This window comes from Myotis myotis, unplaced genomic scaffold, assembly GCF_014108235.1.
Source record: "Myotis myotis isolate mMyoMyo1 unplaced genomic scaffold, mMyoMyo1.p scaffold_m19_p_4, whole genome shotgun sequence".
Classification (NCBI taxonomy): Eukaryota; Metazoa; Chordata; class Mammalia; order Chiroptera; family Vespertilionidae; genus Myotis; species Myotis myotis.
In genome coordinates, this window is record NW_023416346.1 from 59,539,772 (window position 1) to 59,562,732 (window position 22,961).

Genomic DNA, 22,961 nt, shown 5'->3' on the forward strand with positions numbered 1-22,961 from the left:
CTGACCTCCGTGCATGTACTCATATCAATTAGTATCAGAGCGTTTGCTTTCAGCTTAAATGTTTTTTGATAGAGCAAATATTTAGTAGGGAGAACTTTAGAATTTATTGCCTACTTAACTAAACCTATCTTTGTTGTTAAAAAGTTAACACTTTCTTCTCCAAAAAAAAGGAACTTTCAGTTAAACATGGCATACTGAACATATGTGTTTAACCCTGGGTCCTCCCAAAGCCCCATTTACTAAAAAGTAAAGGAATGAAAAAGGCTTAAAGCAGAAGTTCAAAGAGAACAAGAGAGGAGACAACAGGAAATCAGAGATCTCAATAAGATTTTGAAACCTAGAATGAAGATGAAAAAATAGTAACCATAACCAACTTAACAGAACAGAGAAAATGAAGCCTAAGGCAACAACAGAAAAATGCCTCAAAATATTCATGCTTGAGAACCCCCAGAAAGACTCAGGAATTTGTGAATCCAGATTATCTCTGAAAAGTGGAACTGCAAGAGGGGAAAGAAACAGGATTGGCTGAAAGCCTACATGAGAAGCAGGTAGACCCCAAATTCCTTCACTACACTTTTAGGCAAACATCAGGGTTTTACTCTCTGAAGATGAAACTGGACTCAGATAGCAGGCACAACAGAGGGAGGGTGTAACCAGGACCTCTCTCCACCCCTTTCCACAGTTTATGCCCCAGAGTTCTAGCAGCTTGGTTCCCATCCCTATGATTGTTGATTTTGTGTCAACTTGGCTTGGCTATGGGGTACCCAGGTATTTGGTAAAACATTATTCTGGGTGTTTCTGTGAATGTATTTTGGATGATCTACTTTTGAATCAATGGGTTTTGAGTAAAGCAGATTGTCCTCCATAATGTAGGTGAGCTCATTCAATCAGAAACTTATCCTATCTACACTAATAAAAGACAAAGATGCTAATTGACCATGCCTTTGCTACGCCCACCAGCCAATCAGAAGAGTATGCAAATTAACCCAACAAAGATGGCCGTTAAATTTGCATACTGCAGGTGGGGCAGGCAGTGCCAGATGCCACCCACGGGATCCAGGCCACAGATCAGGAACCAGGGAGGCCAGCAATCGCCCTGGCCAGAAGCGTGAGGCCTGGGCATGGGTGGAGCAGGCCATCGGAGCGGGCTGGGGGTCCCCTGCTCAGGCCTAATGCCCCAGCCAGAGGCCTGAGCAGGGGCGGAGCCTGCGATCGGAGTGGGCTGGGGGTCCCCTGCCCAGGCCTAAGGCCCAGGCCAGAGGCCTTAGGCCAGGGCAGGTGTTCAGAGCGGCCTAGGGGTCCCCTGCACAGGCCTAACACCCCTCTGGCCTGTGCAGGGTCAAAGCCTGCGATCAGAGTGGGCTGAGGGTCCCCTGCCAGGCCTAACGCCCCAGCTACAGGCCTGAGGCCTGGGTAGGCGATCGGAGCAGGGTGGAGTCCCCTGTCCAGGCCTAATGCCCTGGCCAGAGGTCTTAGGCCTCGGCAGGTGATCGGAGCGGGCTGGGGGTCCCCTTTCCAGGCCTAAGGCCCCAGCCAGATGCCTGAGGCCTGGGCAGGGGTGGAGCCTGTGATACCACAGGGCTGGGGGTCCCCTGCCCAGGCTTAACATCTGGCCTAAGGCTTTAGGCCTGGGCAGGGGCCGAGCCAGGGATCGGTGTGAGCTACAGAGGAAACACCTTTTCTGACCGCTCATTGGCTAAGCTCCCTGTAGGCCACTGGTAATATTCTTAGTAACTTGGGTAATAAGAATACAAGAAGGTGATCTAGGGTTTTTCACCACACTCCTGGAAAAAAAAAATGAAGGTCGGCTGCTGGAGGGGCTAAGAAATGTCATATCCTGCCCTAGCCAGTTTGGCGCAGTGGATAATGCCTTGGCCTGCTGATGGCAGGGTCTGGGTTCAATTCTGACCAAGGGCATGTACCTAGGTTGCAGGCTCCTCCCAGGGCTGGGCCCAGGTCAGGGCTCATGCAGGAGGCAACCAATCAAAGTGTTCCTCTCATTTTGATGTTTCTCTCTGTCTTTCCCTTTCTCTTCCATATTCTCTAAAAATCAATGGAAACATATTCTCAGATGAGGATAAAAAAAATAATAAAGAAATTATTATTATATGAAAGACACATCTTGAAAATGCCTAAAGAAAGTTGTCATTTTTTCATGGTGACAGGACTGGAGTCCGTGTTGATGAAAACACCTTGGTGGCTACGTGACTGGCAGTGGCTGCAGCAGCGGGGTGATGGGGGTGGTTCCTTCCCCTGATCAGCCCGGTCACCTCCCACAAAGGGAGGCCAGACTGTGGCTTACGCCCTATCCCAAAGGGGAACAGGGAGCAGGCCTAAGCCATCAGTAGGACAACCCCTGAGGGCTCCCAGTATGTGAGAGGGGGCAGGCTGGGCTGAGGGAACCCCCCCCCTCCCCCAGTGCACAAATTTCATGCACCGGGCCCCTACTCTATATATCCTATCTAATAAAAGAGAAACATGGTAATTAGCCGTACCTCTGCTACCCTTCCCATTGGCTAATCAGGGGGATATGCAAATTAACTGCCAGCCAAGATGGCGGCCGGCAGCCAGGCCCCTTGAAACTAACATGAGGCTTGCTTGCTTCAGTGACGGAGGAAACCAACATTCCCCGCCTGCCTTGCCAGCCTCTGAGCTTGCAATTTGAAACATAGTTACAAATATAGAAGCTAAACAAAACCCCAGAAACCTGCTTTCAGCAAGCCGGGATCTCAGAGCTGGAGTTGATACCGTGTTTCGATTAGAGAACACAAACAAACCAGATACCTGCTTTCAGCAGCAGAGGCCTCAGAGCTGGAGTCAGAGCTAAAGCTGGCCCAGAATAAAAAAAAAAAAAAAGAAAAAAGGAGCAGTTGGGAGCTTCAGTAACCTGCCAGCCTAAAAACAGCCCTCAGCCCCTCACCCAGACTGGCCAGGCAGCCCAGTGGGGACCCCCACCCTGAAGGGTGTGTGACCAGCTGCAAACAGCCATCATCCCCTCACCCAGGCTGGCCAGGCACCCCAGTGGGGACCCCCACCCTGATCCAGGACACCCTTCAGGGCAAACCAGCCGGCCCCGACCCGTGCACCAGCCCTCTATCCTATATAGTAAAAGGGTAATATGCCTCCCAGCACCGGGATCAGCGGAGCTTCGAGGCTTCCTGGCACTGGGATCAGCGTGACAAGGGGCAGCGCCCAAACCCCCTGATGGCCCTGTTGCTCTGTGTGTGACAGGGGGCGGGGCCACAACTTCCCTATCCGCCCTGCTCTGTTCGTGACAGGGGAAGGCGCCCCAACCCCCTGATCAGCCCTGCTCTGTGCCTGATGGGGGGAGCTCCCCAACCCCCTGTTCGCTCCGCGGCTCTCTGTGTGACAGCGTGTGGCGCCCCAATCCCCTGATTGGCCCTGCTCTGTGTGTGACAGGATGTGGCGCCCCAACACCCCCCCATGTGCCCTGCTGTGTGTGTGACGGGGTAGAGCCATAACCTCCCCATCGGCCCTGCCCTGAGTATGACAGCGGTGGCGCCCCAACCCCCTGATCGGCCCTGCTCTGTGGGTGATAGAGGGGGGCGCCGCAACTCACCCCCCCACTGGCCCTGCTCTGTGTGTGATGGGGTAGAGCCATAACCTCCCCATTGGCCCTGCCCTGAGTGTGACAGTGGCGGCGCCCCAACCCCCTGATCAGCCCTGCTCTGTGGGTGATAAAGGACGGCGCCCCAACCCCCTGATCTGCCCTGCTCTGTGGGTGATAAAGGACGGCGCCCCAACCCCCTGATCAGCCCTGCTCTGTGGGTGATAAAGGACGGCGCCCCAACCCCCTGATCTGCCCTGCTCTGTGGGTGATAAAGGACGGCGCCCCAACCCCCTGATCAGCCCTGCTCTGTGGGTGATAAAGGACGGCGCCCCAACCCCCTGATCTGCCCTGCTCTGTGCATGACAGCGGGCGGCGCCCCAACTCCCCAATCAGCCCTGCTCTGATCCCAACCAGGGGCTGCACCTAGGGATTGGGCCTGCCCTCTGCCACCCGGGAGCAGGCCTAAGCCAGTAGGTCGTTATCTCCCGAGGGGTCCCAGACTGCGAGAGGGCACAGGCCGGGCTGAGGGACCTCCCTCCCCCCCGAGTGCACAAATTTTTGTGCACCGGGCCTCTGGTATATATATAAAGAACCAGCGGCCCTCACATCCAAAACAACCAAACGGATGACCAAACAGGGTGCGTGGGGCAACAAGGCCAGCAGGGGGGTTAGTGGGGGATGACCAAATGACTGAGCAGCAGGCTGTGTGGGGTGACCAGGCCAGCACAGGGGGCAGTGAGGGGCGACCAAACAACTGAACAGCAGGCTGTGTGGGGCGACACGGCTGGCAGGGGGGTTAGTGAGGGAAGACCAAATGACTGAGCAGCAGGCTGTGTGGGTGACCAGGCTGGCAGGGGGGTTAGTGAGGTTAGACCAAATGACTGAGCAGCAGGCTGTGTGGGTGACCAGGCTGGCAGGGGGGTTAGTGAGGTAGACCAAATGACTGAGCAGCAGGCTGTGTGGGTGACCAGGCTGGCAGGGGGGTTAGTGAGGTAGACCAAATGACTGAGCAGCAGGCTGCCTGGCGCGACCTGGCAAGCAGGGGGAGCACTGAGGGGCGACCGAACAACTGAACGGCAGACTGCAGGGGCGACCAGGATGGCAGAGCGGGGCAGTTGGGAGTGACCAGGCCAGCAGGGGGGCAGTTGGGGGCAAACAGGCTGGCAGGGGGGGGCAGTTGGGGGCAACCAGGCTGGCAGAGGGGGGCTGTTGGGGGCGACCAGTCCGGTGGAGGTGGGGGCAGTAAGGGGTGACTATGCTAGCGGGGTGGGGGCAGTTAGGGATGACCAGGACGGCAGTGGTGCAGTTGGGGGTGACCTGGTTGGCAGGGGGGGCAGTTAGGAGTGATCAGGCAAGCAGGCGAGCAGTTAGGAGCCAGCGGTCCTAGATTGTGAGAGGGATGTCTGATCCCCAGGATCAGGCCTAAACCGGCAGTTGGACATTCCTCAAGGGGTCCTGGATTGGAGAGGGTGCAGGCTATGCTGAAGGAACCCCCCCCCACACCCCTGTGCACGAATTTCATGCACCGGGCCTCTAGTCCTATCTAACAAAAGAGAAACATGGTAATTGGTATATGACCACTACCCTTCCCATTGGCTAATCAGCGAAATATGCAAATTAACTGCAAGCCAAGATGGCGGCCAGCAGCCAGGCAGCTTGAAACTAACATGAGGCTTGCTTGCTTCAGTGACGGAGGACTGCAACGTTCCCCGCCTGCCTTGCCGGCCCCTGAGCCTGCAGTTTCAAACATTGTAACAAATATAGAAGCTAAACAAAACCCCAGAAACCAGCTTTCAGCCGCTGGGATCTCAGAGCTGGAGTTGATACAGAGTTTCGATTATAGAACCGAAAAAAACCAGATACCTACTTTCAGGAGCGGAGGCCTAAGAGCTGGAGCCTCAGAGCTAAAGCTGGCCCAGAATTAAAAAAAAAGAAAAAATGAAGCAGTTGGGAGCTTCAGTCCCAGCCTGAAAACAGCCCTCAGCCCCTCACCCAGACTGGCCAGGCACCCCAGTGGGGACCCCCACCCTGAAGGGTGTGTGACCAGCTGCAAACAGCCATCATCCCCTCATCCAGGCTGGCCAGGCACCCCAGTGGGGACCCCCACCCTGAAGGGTGTGTGACCAGCTGCAAACAGCCCTCAGCCCCTCACCCAGACTGGCGAGGCACCCCAGTGGGGACCCCCACCCTGAAGGGTGTGTGACCAGCTGCAAACAGCTATCATCCCCTCATCCAGGCTGGCCAGGCACCCCAGTGGGGACCCCCACCCTGATCCAGGACACCCTTCAGGGCAAACCAGCTGGCCCCCACATGTGCACCAGGCTTCTATCCTATATAGTAAAAGGGTAATATGCCTCCCAGCACCGGGATCAGCGGAGCCGCGAGGCCTCCCGGCACTGGGATCAGCATGACGGGGGCAGCGCCCAAACCCCGATCGCCCTGCGGCTCTGTGTGTGACAGCAGGCGGGGCCACACCCTCCCTATCCGCCCTGCTCTGTGTGTGACAGGGTGCGGCGCCCCAAACCCCCCGCCCCCTAGGGGCCCTGTTATGTGTGTGACGGGGTAGAGCCATAACCTCCCCATCGGCCCTGCTCTGTGGGTGATAGAGGGGGGCGCCCCAACCCCCTGATCCACCCTTCCCTGAGTGTGACAGGGGGCAGTGCCCCAACTCCCCTATCGGCCCTGCTCTGTGCATGACAGGGGGGAGCTCCCCAACCCCCTGATTGACCCTGCTCTGTGCGTGACAGGGTATGGAGCCCCAACCCCCCGATGGGCCCTGCTCTGTGCATGACAGGGGGCAGCGCCCCAACCCCCTGATTGGCCCTGCTCTGTGCATGACAGGGTATGGAGCCCCAACCCCCCTGATGGGCCCTGCTGTGTGCGTGACAGGGGTTGGCACCGCAACCTGCCCATCAACCCTGCCTTGAGTGTGACAGGGGGCGGTGCCCCAACACCCCAATTGGCCCTACCCTGAGCGTGACTGAGGGTGGCATCACAACCTCTCGATCGCCCTGTCATGCTCTGTGCATGACAGGGGGCGGCGCCCCAACTCCCCGATCGACCCTGCTCTGAGCCCAACCAGGGGCTGCACCTAGGGATTGGGCCTGCCCTCTGCCACCTAGGAGCAGGCCTAAGCCAGCAGGTCGTTATCTCCCGAGGGGTCCCAGACTGCGAGACGGCACAGGCCGGGCTGAGGGACCCCTTACCCCCCGAGTGCACAAATTTTTGTGCACCAGGCCTCTAGTATATAATAAAAGGCTAATATGCAAACAGACCAAATGGCAGAACAACCAAACAACCAGTCACTATGACATGCACTGACCACCAGGGGGAGCACATGAAACATGATGGGCGTCAGCCATGGCAGGATGGTGGAGCAGGTGAGCGGAGGTGCTAGTCGCTGTCATCAGAGCGAGCCTCTGGTGGTTACTGAAAATTCTAGTCGCTGTCATCAGAGCGAGCCTCTGGTGGTTACTGAAAATTCTTTGCTCCCGCGTGCCGTGGTCCTGACCAGTACTCACAGCTGCTGCTAGCACCGGCCCCGCTTGCACCCGCTGCCAGTGCTGGCCCCAATCACTCCGCACCATTAGCACATGGGAGCGGTGGTGGTGGGAGTGGGGCTGCCAGCAGACAGGGGACCGGGGGCCATGGCGGGAGGGGCCAGGCAGGGGCACGGAGGATGGGCCAGACCCACCCCTGTGCCCTCTGCAGCCTCGTGGCCCACAGTTCCTTTCAAAGTGCACGAATTTATGCACTGGGCTCCTAGTATAAAATAAAAGGACCAACCTCCCTGAAGCAAGAGAGAGAATTCTCCAGCAGTCTGCCTTTGGACTCAAACTAGAACATCAGTCTTCAGCCTTCTGGCCTACTCTGCAGATTTTGAACTTGTGAGCCTCCATAATCATGTGAGTCAATTCCTTATAAGAAATCTATTTAAATATATACACACACACACATATATATATATAGGGTGGGGCTAAAGTAGGTTTACAGTTGTGAGTATGCAATACACAGTTTATTCTTGCATTATTTATTAATTACTGCATTGTTTTTCATACAAACAACTGTAAACCTACTTTTGCCCCACCCCGTATGCATATCGTATTGGTTTTGTTTCTCTGAAGAGGCCTAGTACACCCCATAGGCAGGAAAGATAGAATTCCTCTCTGGGAAAAATGACACAGTCATCTAGGGGGCTCCCCAATAAGAGAAACATCAAGATCTGACAATGAACAAATCCTGCTCACACACACAAGTTTCCAATCACCATTTTAGTGCTTTATTATTACCAATGAATAAACATCATTTACCAGGCATTACAGAAAAGCCTCTACCATGAAAAGAACTAAAGAAAGAAACTCTAAGGAAACAAATCTGAGAATATTTAAAAAAAAATCACAACCTAAGTCACACAAGCTCATGCATGACAGAGGAAGAATCCCAGAAACCATTCTCACCAGTCCTTAAGATGAGACTTAACTCCCCCTTCCTGTTCCAAAGATCATTCTCAACAGGCACTGGTGCTTTTTTTAAAATATATATTTTTTTGTTGATTTCAGAGAAGAAAAGAGAGGGAGAGAGAGAGAAACATCATCATTGATTGGCTCCTCCTGCACACCCCACACTGGGGATTAAGCCCACAACCTGGGCATGTGCCTTGACTGGGAATCAAACCATGACCTCCTGGTTTATAGGTCAACACTCAACCACTGAGCCACACTGGCTGGGTGGTCCTTGTACTTTTAAAATAACAACAGGCCTGCTCCAAATCCCACTATTCATGCTTGCCACCAGAAAGACTATTTCTGCATTTTGCTTCCTCTGTGGATCAGGAGTTATGGGGCATGGGTGGATATAGAAGGGATACAGGCCTTTATAGGAACCAGAAATTCAAGAAATTTACATATCCAATATATTTGTTCTCATGTGCTGATTATGGCTATTATCATTCTGCGTATATGTTTGGTTACATGTGAGCATGGCTATGTCTTCTAGGCTTCATATTATTGGACTTGAACAAATTTACCAAAATTCAGCTAATCAAAACAATTTTATGAATGCATCCTTATAAATGGGCATTGATAATGGAATAATTTAGTAATATACTGTATAGAATGCTAATAATGAAGCCATACAATTAATGTTTGTTTAAAAATTTTAGACAATCATGTACTAAATCATACACTTGACCATACACCATTTCAATTAATTCAAATCACCAAGATCTTAATGGTAAGAATCTTGTTATTCTGTTGAAATGTTTTGCTGTTGACATGGAAAAAGTACATCTTCACAATTTCTTTTAATGTGAAGTGAAATGTGATTTGGACAAAAAACACTGTCACTAATATCCTCACAGAGCTAAGAGGAGATATTTTACCCATAGAAGCAAAACTGGAAACTATAAAACAAGAACAATCATTGAATTGTACTAATAGGAAACCTCACACTAGAGAAGCATGAATGTGCACATGTGTTTGTGTTTTTCATTAAATTTGAATGCCTTCAGGTAGGTCATGCAGGTTGTAGCAGTTAGGCATAGGCACTACAACTTCCTATTGTGTTATACCCAAAACTTCACAGATTTCTGTTACCTGGAAGGTATAGTGGAAATAACAATGCAAGAGGGCTGTAAGGACAAAAGATAATGGTCAGAGAATATACTGAAGTTTAAGTATCCAGAAAAGAATGCTTTTTCCTAGATCACATCCATACAAAAAGTAAACTAATAAAGTAGCTGTTTCTTACTACTCCCTGACACTTATTTTCCAGCCATACCAACCCAGTTCCCTAAACAGTTTCTGCTATTTTACATCTTTGCTCATGCTGTTCCTTTTGTCAGGAGTGCCCTGCTCTTCCTTCTTGGCCTAGTTAAATACTATTCATCCATTAAAATTTCTCTCAAGTATCACCACTCCTCCTTGACCCCAGTTTTATTTGTTGACTGAGTTACCTAGGCAAAAAGCTCCTTGAAGGTAATAACTCATTCCATTTTATATCCCCAAAGCCTAGCCCAATACCTATCACAGAATACACTGGCTAGTTTTGGGTCTTTTTGGTACTCACCATTTTTGCCTGAAGATCAAGCAGTTTTCGCACACGAAATGGTTTGACTAATAAAGGTTAAAAAAAAAAGAAATATTATGTATGTGGTTCAGAATAAACAGGACCCATGTGGCTCATATATATAGCTTCTTCTTACAACACATCAAGAATATAACACCCTGTTCAGTTAAGCCATTAAGCAGATGCTCTTAGATAAAAGTACTAAAAAGCAATTCCCACAAAATCATGTCATAGAACTAATGCTAACAGTTAATTTTATAAAGGCCAATACAAATGCTAATTCCACAGAGTGAATGTAATATAACTGTAATAAAAATACTCACCATTCTCTTTTTTGGTAAGTAAATATAAGAAATGGCAGACATAAGGGCACTGTTAAAAGAAAAAAAACTTTTAAAAAGAGAGAAATGACAATGCATCTTGAACAGGACAGCAATACAGTCTCCTCAAACATAGATCTTATACTAATTAAGTAAAAAGGACATCACTGAACAATAAAGCTTCTCTTTATCATACTACACAGTAGTGATTAAAGACAACAGTTTTAAGTTGTATCTCATGATGCCATTTAAAAAAATTATTTTTGGTATATAAAAACACTGCAGGCAGTCTGAAAAATAGAAAAACTCCTTCTACCTAACAAAAATTCATATATTCCTTCTAAAAGCCAATATTTATTAAGATACAAAAATTTTATCCTGAATTCTCATGTTATTTGGTATTCAAAATGATCATTTTCAATGATCTTAATATTCCAGTGAGTGGATATAATACCATAATTTAATTTACCATTTAGCCCAAAGTTTGTCAAATAGCACACACTCAATAAATTTATTACTTAAATTACTGAATGACTGGTTCCCTTATACCATTTCCCTTTGAGTGTCCACTTTTTGAGGTTTTATTCTAAATGAAGGGTCAGCAAACTCCAGTGCACCTGTTTTTGTAAATCAACTTTATTGGAACAGAGCCACACTCCATTAGGAAATTGAAAAATAAATTATTAAATGGGACTGAGGAAGGTAACAAAAACAAACTTTTTAAAAACAAACTTGTATTTTTGTAGTCATAACTCTAAAGTGTAAAGTCTAAAGTATGGCATTACACAGAGAAGCATCAATCAGACTGTCTGTCATACCTCAGAGGGAAGGTAGGGGCGGGTGGGGGGAAGGGGGAGAGATCAACCAAAGGACTTATATGCAAGCATATAGGCCTAACCAATGAACACAGACAACAGGGCGGTGAGGGCATGAGTGGAGGGGATGGGGGGGGAATGTGGTGATAAGGACACATATGTAATAACTTAATCAATAAAGAAATTTAAAAAAACATAAATAAAATATGACATTACATATTGCCTCTTAGCAATGGATTCAGAAAGACTCTGGACATACCTGTAAGAAGAATGAATTTAGATATAGGATCCTTTTTTTAAGAGAAGAATACATATTATGACCACATATGCCATATTCGACAAAATATAACTTCCAGTAAAAAAAAACCCTCATTATCTCACACCCCTAAAATATGATACATTAGTAACACTATCATATTGGGTATGAAACAGAAGCAAGTGTCACACAATCACTTGCCCTAGGCACAAACAGCATAGGAAACCTGACATCTGACATACTCCCTTCATCCCATCTAGAAAGGAAAAACTTAGATGTACCTAGGACTTTACAACTGCCTTTCTGGCAAATACCTAACCACCATATCTGAGTCACTCCAGAGTCAGGCTCCCATCAAATTACATGAAAATGACTTTTCTGAAGTAATGCTTTTAAAAGTTAGGCTCCCGATTTCTTAATCAGGGTGATATTTGCACAAATGCATTTGGTTTATAAAAATTTATTGAGCTAATCACTTATGATACAGGCAATTTTCTATATGTAATTGTACTCCAATAAATTTTTTTTCTATTTTGTAAGTTTCTTTTTTTTTTTTTAATCCTCACCCAAGGATATTTTTTCCACTGATTCTTAGAGAAAGTGGAAGGGAAGGGGAAAGACATAGAGAGAGAAACACCAATGTGAAAGAGACACATAGATCAGTTACCTCCTGCACGTACCCCAGGGCTAGAGATCAAGCCTGCAACCGAGGTATGTGCCCTTTACCAGAATCGAACCCGTGACCCTTCAGTCCACGGGCCAACGCTCTATCCACTGAGTCAAACTGGCTAGGACAATATTTTTTTTCTTTATATTTTATTGATTTTTTACAGAGAGGAAGGGAGAGGGATAGAGTTAGAAACATGAGAGAGAAACATCGATCAGCTGCCTCCTGCACACCCCCCAATGGGGATGTGCCTGCAACCAAGGTACATGTCCTTGACCGGAATAGAACCTGGGACCTTTCAGTCCGCAGGCCAATGCTCTATCCACTGAGCCAAACCGGTTAGGGCTAGGACAATATTTTTTTAAATATAGAAGAAAAAGAAAAAAAGTAGGCCACCTTCCCTCCCTCCAGCTGAGCAAGAAACTCTCTAGTCAGAATCATGAAAACTACTCAAGTATATCACAATTGATTTGACAAACATTTATGAGTAGTTCCTCCTATTTATTAATTCACTCATGCAACAAATATTTGTTGAGCAGTGAATAAAACAGACAAAAAGGTCTGTTCTTATGAAGTTCACAATCTATGTGCCATGTTGTGTTACCGAATACTTGGGTTATAAAAGGCTCAGTTCCTGCCTGGAAGAACTCAAGTCTATTGAATTATTATAAGAAAGAGGAAAACATGCTTTATTATTTCCCATTTTTTACAAAGTATGTGTAAAAATTCATTCATATTGCAATTAGTTCAGTTTATGAACAAAACCAACATGATGTCAAAAGTAAGGGAGAGTCAAACATACTAATCATCATTCATCCACTCTTACATACCACAGGACAAGCCTCTCCCAAGAATTTATAACCATGAGCTGGGTCCTATGTAGGTCTGCAGTTTGAATTTACACTATTGATATGCCCAAGAAAACCTCAAGCAAAGAATTTAAAGTGATTCTAGCTTAGTTATACCTCCCAGACAAATCAGGTATCTGATAAGGGACTTCTATGTAAAATATAGAAAGAATACTTATGACCCAATAATAAAAAGACAAGTAACTCAATTTAAAAATAGGCAAAGGATCTGAATAGACATTTCTCCAAAGATATATAAATAGCCAAGAAGTACATGAAAAGATGCTCAACATCACTAATCATTAGAGAAATGCAAATAAAACCACAATGAGATATCACTGTATACCCACTCGGAGGGATGTATCAAAAAGTCAGATAAATAAGTATTGGTGAAGATGTGATGAAATTGGAACCCTCGTACACTACTGGTGGGAAGGTAGAATGGTGTAGCCACTGTGGAAAACAGTATGGTGGTTTATCAAAATTCTAAACATAAGAGATACAGTAATTCCATTCCTAGGTATGTATCCAAAACAACTGAAAGCAGGGACTTGAACATAAACTTGTATACCAATGTTCATTGCAGCATTGTTGATGTTAGCTGAAAAGTGGAAACAACTCAAGAATCTATCAAGAGATGAATGGATAAGCAAAATGTGGCAGATACATGCAATGGAACATTATTCAGCCATAAAGTTCTGGCAAACGCTAAAACATGGATGAACCTTGAAGACATTATGGTAAGTGAAAGAAGCCAAACACGAAAGAACAAATATCATATGGTTTCATTTATAAGAGGTAACTAGAATAGGCAAATTCACAGAGAAAGAAAATAGATTAGTAGTTATCAGGGGCTAGAGGGAGGATAAATGGAAAGTTACTGCTTAGGGCAGTGATGGCGAACCTATGACACGCGTGTCAGAGGTGACACGTGAACTCATTTTTTTGGTTGATTTTTCTTTGTTAAATGGCATTTAAATTATAATATAAATATCAAAAATATAAATCTTTGTTTTACTATGGTTGCAAATATCAAAAAATTTCTATATGTGACACGGCACCAGAGTTAAGTTAGGGTTTTTCAAAATGCTGACACGCTGAGCTCAAAAGGTTTGCCATCACTGGCTTAGGGTAATGAAATAGCTCTGGAAATAGTAGTGATATTATACAACACTGTGAATGTAACTGAAACTAAGGAATTATATATTTAAGAATACTCAAAACTATCATAGGCCCAGCTGGTATGGCTCAGTGGTTGAGCGTTGACCTATATGAACCAGGAGGTCATGGTTCAATTCCTAGTCCAGGCACATGCCTGGGTTGTGGGCTTGATCTCTGGTGGGGGGCATGCAGGAGGCAGCCGATCAATGATTCTTTCTCATCATTGATGTTTCTCTCTCTCTCTCCCTTCCTCTCTGAAATCAATAAAAATATATTTTTTAAAAAAACTGTTGTTATCCTATATAATAAAAGGCAATTATGCAAATCAACCGAATGGTGAAACGACCAGTCGCTATGACACGCACTGACCACCAGGGGGCAGATGCTCAATGCAGGAGCTGCCCCCTGGTGGTCAGTGCGTTCCCACAGGGGAAGGACCACTCAGCCAGAAGCCAAGCTCATGGCCAGGAGCCTCTCCCGCCTCTGCAGCAGCACTAAGGATGTCTGACAGCTTAGGCCTGTTTCCCGTGGGGAGCAGGCCTAAGCCATCTGTTGGACATCCCCCGAGGGCTCCCAGACTGCAAGAGGGCACAAGCCAGGCTGAGGGATGCCTCTCCACCGAGTGCATGAATTTCACGCACCAGGCCTTTAGTCTATAATAATAAAAGTATAATATGCAAATTGACCAAACAACCGAACAGGAGAATGACCGCCCGGACAACCTTCCGGATGACCACGCTATGATACCCACTGGTGCCAGGCCAACCAAGGAGGGTGTGATGCAATTGGTTGGGGGCCCGGCCATTGCCCCATGATCACCCTGCAGAGGGAGGCCCAGGCCACCAGTGGGAGGGGCAATCAATCAATTGGGGGGGGCCTCCACCATCACCCCAAAGAGGGAGGTCCAGGCCACTGACGAGCGGGCTGCGGTGGGTGGGCGGGGCCTCCCTCTGCTGGGGTGCGATCAATAGCCAGATAGCCCTGCAGAAGGAGGCCCAGGCCGTTGGCCAGCAGGGCAATTAATCGGGGGATTCCATGATCGCCACAAAGAGGGAGGCCCAGGCCACCAACCCATGAGCCCTGGCCAGATGGGTGGGGCCTACCTCTTTGGGGGCAATTGATTGTGGGGCTCCCAGAATGTGAGAGGGTACAGGCCAGGCTGAGGGCTGCCCCCAGCCCAGTGCACAAATTTCACACATTGGGCCTCTAGTAAAATATAACAGGTTAAAAAATGAAGTGTTGATACATGCTACAACATGGATAGACCTTGAAAACATTATGCGAAGTAAAATAAGTTAGTCATAAAAGATTATAAATGATTCCATTTCTATGAAATTTCCGGAATAGGTAAATCTCTAAAGACAAAAAATAGACAAGAGTTGTTAGGAACCCCTAAATAGGGAGGTGGGGGTGATAGCTAAAGGTAATAGGTTTTTCCGGGGTAATGAAAATGTTTTAAAATTTTCTATACTCATGGTTGCACATATCTGTGAACGTATTAAAAAGCATCCTTACTTTAAGAGGATGGATTGTATTGTATGTGAATTATACCTCAATAAAGTAAAGATTTTTTTTTAAGTATCGTGAGAGAAAAGGAACACAGATTACAATTAGACTGATTCAAAAAGAATGGAAAGGAGTCCATGGAATACTATTGTCAATGTTCTGAAAGAGTTTAATGCTAGAGTTCTACACACACCAAAACCAATTTTCAAGAACAAGGGCATAGTAAAAGACATTTTCTAACAAAGACAGAAAGTTTAGCATCAAAATGTTCTCATTGAAAGAATAGTCTAAAGGATATACTTTTGAGAAAAAGGAAAATGATCTAGAATCATATATGCTATTTAAAAGGTCTGTGATGCAAAAATATTGGTAAATGTGTAGACAAATCTAAACAAATATCAACTATGAAGATAAGAATAATGTCTACTTTTGTGTATATGAAGAGGATGGAGAAAAATGAACTAGAACTAAAACCAGACAATAACATGTAATCTGAGAGGAGTATAATCAGCGTTAAAGCATTCTAAGGTCCTGGTAGCACTCAAGATGAAGGTAAAGATAATGGTTACCTTTAGGCCAGGGGTCCTCAAACTACAGCCCGCGGGCCACATGCAAATACAAATATTGTATTTGTTCCCATTTTGGTTTTTTACTTCAAAATAAGATATGTGCAGTGTGCATACGAATTTGTTCATAGTTTTTTTTAAAACTATAGTCCGGCCCTCCAACGGTCTGAGGGACAGTGAACTGGCCCGCTGTTTAAAAAGTTTGAGGACCCCTGCTTTAAACTTTAAGGAAAAGTAAAAAACACGCCCTACCTGGTTTGGCTCAGTGGATAGAGCGTCAGCCTGTGGACTGAAGTGTCCCATATTTGATTCCTGCCAAGGGCACATGCTTTGGTTGCAGGCTTGATCCCCAGTAGGGGATGTGAAGGAGGCAGCCAATCAATGATTCTCTCTCATCATTGATGTTTCTCTCTCTCTTTTTCCCTCTCCCTTCCTCTCTGAAATCAATAAAAATATTTTTTAAAAAAGGGAAAAAACATTAAAAATTAAAGTTTAGAAACATTTAAAATGTTTAATTCATTAAAAAAATAAACCCACCTGGCCAGTGTGGCTCAGTGGTTGAGTCAACCTAGGAACTAAGAGGTCACGGTTTTTTTGTTTTTTTTAAAATATATTTTATTTATTTTTTACAGAGAGGAAGGGAGAGGGATAGAGTTAGAAACATCGATGAGAGAGAAACACCGATCAGCTGCCTCCTGCACAATCCCCACTGGGGATGTGCCTGCAACCAAGGTACACGCCCTTGACCGGAATCGAACCTGGGACCCTTGAGTCCGCAGGCGGACGCTCTATCCACTGAGCCAAACCGGTTAGGGCAGAGGTCACGGTTTGATTCCAGGTCAGGCACATGCCCGAGTTGCAGGCTCAATTCCCCGAAGGGGGCATGCAGGAGGCAGCCAATTGATGATGTTTCTCTTTCATTGCTGTTTTTCTCTATCCCTCTCCCTTCCTCAATCTCTAAAATCAAAACATATTTAAAAATAATAAATCTATTATATGCAAACTGATGTATTTTAGGAAATATAGCTATATATTCCAAAAAAGAAAAAATAGTAAAAGATTGAGACTGTTTTACATTTTACATTATATATGCATGTTAATAAAGGTACAGTAACACCTAGAGAACACACACAGAATGTATTAATGTCCAAACATAAATAGGAACACCATAATCAATCCAAAATGAGAGTCAGAGGGAAATAATCAGAAAATCATAGGTAATTTTGAAAGTTCAAAATAAGATATTTGAACTTATTTCTATTATATCAATAATCACTACAAAGGTAAATAAACTAATTATCTAGGTAAAAGCAAAAAATCATCAAAAAGGATTTAAAAATAAATCCTAGTTAGTTATATGCTATTTAAAACGGGCAGCTAAAGCCTGGCCAGTGTGGCTCAGAGGTTGAGTGTCAACCTATGAACCAGGATATCGAGGTTCGATTCCTGGTCAGGGCACATGCCTGGCTTGTGGGCTCGATCCCCAGTGGAAAGCATGCATGAGGCAGCCAATCAATGATATTCTCTCATCATTGATATTTCTCTCTCTCTCTCTCTCCCTCTCCCTTCCTCTCTCTGAAATCAATAAAAAAAACATAAAGATATTAAAAGAGGCATCTAAGGCATGTGGGGAAAAAAAGGATTTTTAAAAAACCAAAAGATAGAAATAAACCAAGCAACTACCAGCCAAAATAAAGTCAGAATAGCAGTGTCAATATCAGACAAAATAAACTAAAACAAAAAGCATTTCTAACAACAAAGGGTTACTTCATGATAAAAGGTTAGATTCAACAGGACAATATGAAAACTATAATTGTGCATACACCTAATAGACTAAAAATATATATAGCAAAAATTGGCAGAACTTTAAGGAAAAACTGACAATTTTGCCTTCATACTGGGAGATTTTTACCATAACCTTATTCAGTAATTGACAGATGGGTAATGACAACAAATTCCAATTCAAAAAACTCCATTCCTTCACTCTACTTCAGCAACTCATCCCATGATAACTCTGAGTCTGGTCAACACACTGAACCACCTCCTCCTGAAATCTTTTTTTAAAATATATTTTTATTGATTTCAGAGAGGAAGGGAGAGGGAGAGAGAAACATCAATGATGACAGAGAATCACCGATCAGCTGTCTCTTGCACGCCCCACACTGGGGATTGAGCCCAAAACCTGGGCATGTGCCCTGACCAGAAATCGAACTGTGACCTCCTGGATCATAGGTCGACACTCAACCACTGAGCCACACGGGCCAGGCTGAAATCTTCAACTCCAATGATACTTCCTATGATTCCAGCTTTTAATCCCAATACACGTCTTGAATGTCACTAAGGTATCATGAACCTTAGCTGTGTGGCTCCCTATCTGCAGTCTTCTGTATTTACCGTCTTCCCCTTTTTTCTCTAGACCCCCTAGTCCATCAGCTCAATCACTCTCTTGCCTCCTTGTCTGACCCTGGACAAATTATCTACCCTTGCATATTAGTAACATTACAAATTTGTACTCTGTAACCTCATCTGGTCCTTCAAAATTTCTGCATCTCTAATCATCTACTATGCCCATTTCCATCAGGAGCTATTTCAAAATTTACACTCTCTCCTTAAATATTATATTCTATTTCCCCCTCTTCACTCTCAACAGAAGACCTTGCCTCTTACTTGACTGAAAAATCACCAAGGTCACCAGTCAGGAATTCCTTCGTGTCACTTACTAACCCACAAATTTGTTAGCACCAACACCTATCCTTTTTGCTTATTGTCAGGAGAGGTATCTCTCTCCCTGTTGAAAACAAATTTCTGTAACTCTAACCCTGATCCCTAGTCTTATTCTGATACCTCTCCTCAAACCCCCATAGAACCCTATGGGTACTATCACTGGATTCATCATACTGTACTTATCTTTTCCCTTACTAAATGTAAAGACCTTCTAGGCTCAGCCTCATACTAGTGGCTTTCCTTAGCAAAGCTACCTAACTTTCCAGGACTCAGTTGTCTCATCTCTAAAATGGAAATGATATAATTTTCCATAAATCCTTGCTCTAGTCATGTGACCCTACGTAATTATTTGACTTTTCTGTGCCTCAGATTCCTCATCTCTAAAATGGGAATAAAAGTGGTATGTATTACACACTTACAACACAGTTCAGTTTGGCCTAGCCACATTTCCAGTGCTCACTAGTCATATTATGTCAGTGGCTATTGTATTGGACAGCAGAAGTACAAAAATAGCAGGTACTCAATAAATGTTTTGCCCCCAAGAATATTGAAGTAAGCCCGGCCTGTGTGGCTCAGTGGTTGAGCATCGACCTATGAACCAGGAGGTCACAGTTCAATTCCTGGTGAGGGCACATGCCTGGGTAGCAGACTCCACCTCTACTGGAGAGCGTGCAGGAGGCAGCTGATCTCTCTCATTATTGACATTTCTATCTCTCTCTCTCTCCCTCTCCTTTCCTCTCTGAAATTAATAAAAATATATTTAAAAACAAAAAGAATATTGAAGTAAGGCCCTGGCCAGGTAGCTTAGTTGGTTAGAGCATTGTCCCAATATGCCAAGGGCACATACAAGAATCAACCAATGAGTGCATAAGTAAGTGGAAAACAAACTGATGTCTTTCTCTCTGTCTCAAAATCAAGTAAAATAAGAATATTGAAGGAAGGGAAAAAAAGAAGTTTCAGACTCTCAGAACCAGAAAGAAATACTTTACATAGTCTTCTAACATTTCTTTCTTTTACATTTTAACATCTCTGAAAATAGGACTAATCCTGTCATCAATGTTATGTGACAATATTAATGGTAGAATTCTTTCATAGTGGTCCGTAAGATAATGATGCATCTTACAACTGAAGGTATCTTGGAGTTCATGAAATACTGTATATAAATCACCTAGTGCCTGGCATATAATCCTCACATGAGTTAATTATTATGTCTTATTTATATTTGTATTTGCAATACTAGTTAAATACCTGGCATAGTTTATATTTAATATATTCCTTCCAAACTATCCCCTTCTCAGAAATTTCCTTTTAGTATCAAAGCTACCATCATTGAGTCATGCTGACTTAAAAAACACAGATCTTTATTTCTTGACCCTTCCCTTAATCCAATTTAAGTACCAGCTCATGTCAATTCTTCCTTTATAATTTCCCCTAAAATACATCCTTTCATTTTTTATTCTCACTGCCACCACCTTGGTCTAAGACAGTGAGTCTCAAACTTTTTGGTCTCATATTTACATTCTTAAAAAATTAGAGACCCCCCTTCCCCAAAAGCTTTCATTTATATGGATATCTATCAATATTCATTATATTAGAAACTTTAAAATGTTTATTATTCATGAAAAATAATAAACCCAATACATGCTAACATAAATGACATTTTGTGAAAAATAACTATATTTTCCCAACAAAAAATTGACTAGAGTGGCACAGACTTACATTTCTACAAATTCCTTCATTGTTTCTGCCTTAATAGAATACAGTTAGATTCTCTGCTTCTTCCTTGAACATGTTAAGATATGCTGTTCTATTTTGACTATTGCCAGATAAGAGGGGGTCAGGGAGATGGGTGAACAAGGTGAAGGGATTTAGAAGTACAAATTGGTAGTTACAGAACAGTCATGAAGATGTGAAGTACAGCATAGGGAATATAGTCAATAATATTGTAATAACTATGTATGGTGTCAGATGTGTACTAGATTTATTGGTGTGATCACTTAGTAACATATAAAACATTGTATGCCATCTGTAATTGAAAAATAAAAAATTATTAAAGTTAAAAAAGCCATGTTGTTCTGATTGAAGTACATGAAGAAAACCTAGCCTCACACAGATATACAGTTAGAAAAGAAAGGAGTATTTTAATAGCCTTTTCAGAAAATCGTGAATATTAGTCTTTGGTACTATACAAAAACTTGATTAAGTAGTAGTTTCTTAAAGGTTAGTGGCTATGTGGATTCTGAAACCTTATCAATGAACATTTACTCTGTTCCATTAAAATTCATTGATATATCTTGCATTTTGAATGAATTTTTTATACATGCATGATTTTATATCATCTAGAATATATTGGTTCACTGAGTTCCAAATATTGACACATTTAATTACACAATATCTAACTGACATACCTCAATGTGGGGTTGGGGGATGAGAAGAGAATTTATTTACTTATATGCATAGCCCATGGACACGGGCAACAGGGTAGTGAAGACCTGGGGCGGGGTGTGAGGGCTGAAGGAAGGGGGAAAGGAGGGGAGAAATGGGAGATATCTGTAATACTATCAACAATAAAAACAAATTTAAAGTTAAAAAAAATAAAAATCATATTCATGTCCTGGCTGGTGTTGCTAAGTGGTTAAACCATTGACTAACACACCAAAAGGTCGCAGGTTCGATCCCCAGCCAGGTGGCACAAGAGGCAACCAATCGGTCTGTCTCACTCACATCAATATTTCTCTCTCCTCCCCCTCCCTCTCTTCCACTCTCTCTAAAAAAACAAAAATCAATGAAAAAAAATACCCTTAGGTGAGGATTAACAACAAAAATGCTTAACAAATAAAAATCACATTCATTAATACTGCAACTACCAATCTCATCTGAAACGTCTTTAAGTCTTTTTTAAAATACATTTTTATTGATTTCAGAGAGGAAGGGAGACAGAAACATCAATGATGACAGAGAATCATTGATTACCTGCCTCTTGCACGCCCCCTACTGGGGGTTGAGCCCACAACATGGGCATGTGCTCTTAACTGGAATCAAACCCGTGACCCTTCAGTCCGCAGGCTGATGCTCTATTCACTGAACCAAACCAGCTAGGGCTCTCTAAGTCTTTATGTAAGCTGTAAAGTTTACAATGGCAGATACAAATTTTCTAAACTTATAATTTTTACTTGAAAGCTCAAATTTTACCATTGGCAACAAATATTTCCATTTGTTTTCTTTGAAATGACAGTCTCACCATCTGTCCAAATGCCCATGTCTAAATAACCATAGTTTATATGTCAGTCATTCTTTCAATTTAAAATGGTATTTCATGAAAAAAGGCTAATAGTTTAGCTCACAACTCAATCATACAAGTGCTTCTCCTCAAAACACCTATTGTACTTTAGTATGCAGAAGAGGTTTATTTGTGCTTTCCATTTCATCACACAGAATATTGAAGACATATTTTAAAGGTTGAAATTTAATAAAACTAATGAGTTAATTTTTACTACTTCATTTGGGACATGCGTAAGTGAAACTAGCATTCTTGTTTTTTTCTGCAGTGAAGAATACCATGACCACTAGCAGAGCTTGGCTCCATTGTCCTGATTTGGACTAAGGCACCAGCAGTTTTAACCACCATTGCTTTAGCACCATCAGTGCAAATGCAAACACAGTGAAAATAGCACATAACATCTTGATATTGCTATGAAAATAATTTTCAGGAGGTCTGAAAGGTCTCAGGGAGCCTCAAAGAGACCACAAAACATTTAAGATTTGCCAGTCTACAACTTCGTCATGTTGTACCTGGATTACCACATTAGTCCCCTAAATAGTTTTCCTAACTCTAACCTCCCTCCTAATTCATACTGTTTGGCATAACTAGATACAGCTTCCTACAATGTTCCTTTCAACATGTTCTGCCCAAACTTTTTCAATGATTTTCCCACTGGATAGAGGATAAAGTTCAATTCCTTAGCATCACATTCAGAAATCTCTACAATCTCTCTTCACTCAACTTTTCAAGCCTTACAACCCACCACCGCCTCACACCAACTGTAAATCAGTCAGTCTACTTAAGGTCTCCTATCTTACTTAGACACAATCTACACATCTCACAACTTTGCTTGGAATAGTCCTGTCAAACATCATTTCTTTTTATCAAATCTCAAATCCTATTCAATCTTCAAGGCACAGCTCAATACCCAAACCCTTTATAATGCTTTGTCTAATCACTTTGGTTTAGTTTTCTCTGCCTTCCAGGAAATATCGCATCAATTATTCTCCTCACACTATTATATACTGTCTTTGATAATTTAGTTCTTGAGTTATTTAACTTTATGTGCTTTCCTTAATCCCCCAAATGAATTATAAATCCCTGGAATACAGAAACCATCTGCTAAACTTTGAATCTTCTGCACTGCCTAGTTCAATGCAATGAACACAGTAGAAATGTCAATTTTTAAAAATTAGAGG

The 22,961-nt window shown here is 43.8% G+C and overlaps 1 protein-coding gene across 3 annotated transcripts in view; it reads right to left on the bottom strand.

Moving 5' to 3' along the window:
* The window catches only part of CENPI (centromere protein I), a 101,367-nt gene that overhangs the window by 65,703 nt on the left and 12,703 nt on the right, over positions 1 to 22,961 (bottom strand). For all 3 annotated transcript variants that reach the window (XM_036305210.1, XM_036305211.1, XM_036305209.1), the window contains 2 exons: positions 9,961 to 10,009; positions 9,638 to 9,684 (listed from right to left, as the gene is read on the bottom strand). In XM_036305210.1, coding sequence (XP_036161103.1) covers positions 9,638 to 9,684; positions 9,961 to 10,009 — 96 coding nt within the window. The remainder of the gene's footprint in view (positions 1 to 9,637; positions 9,685 to 9,960; positions 10,010 to 22,961) is intronic.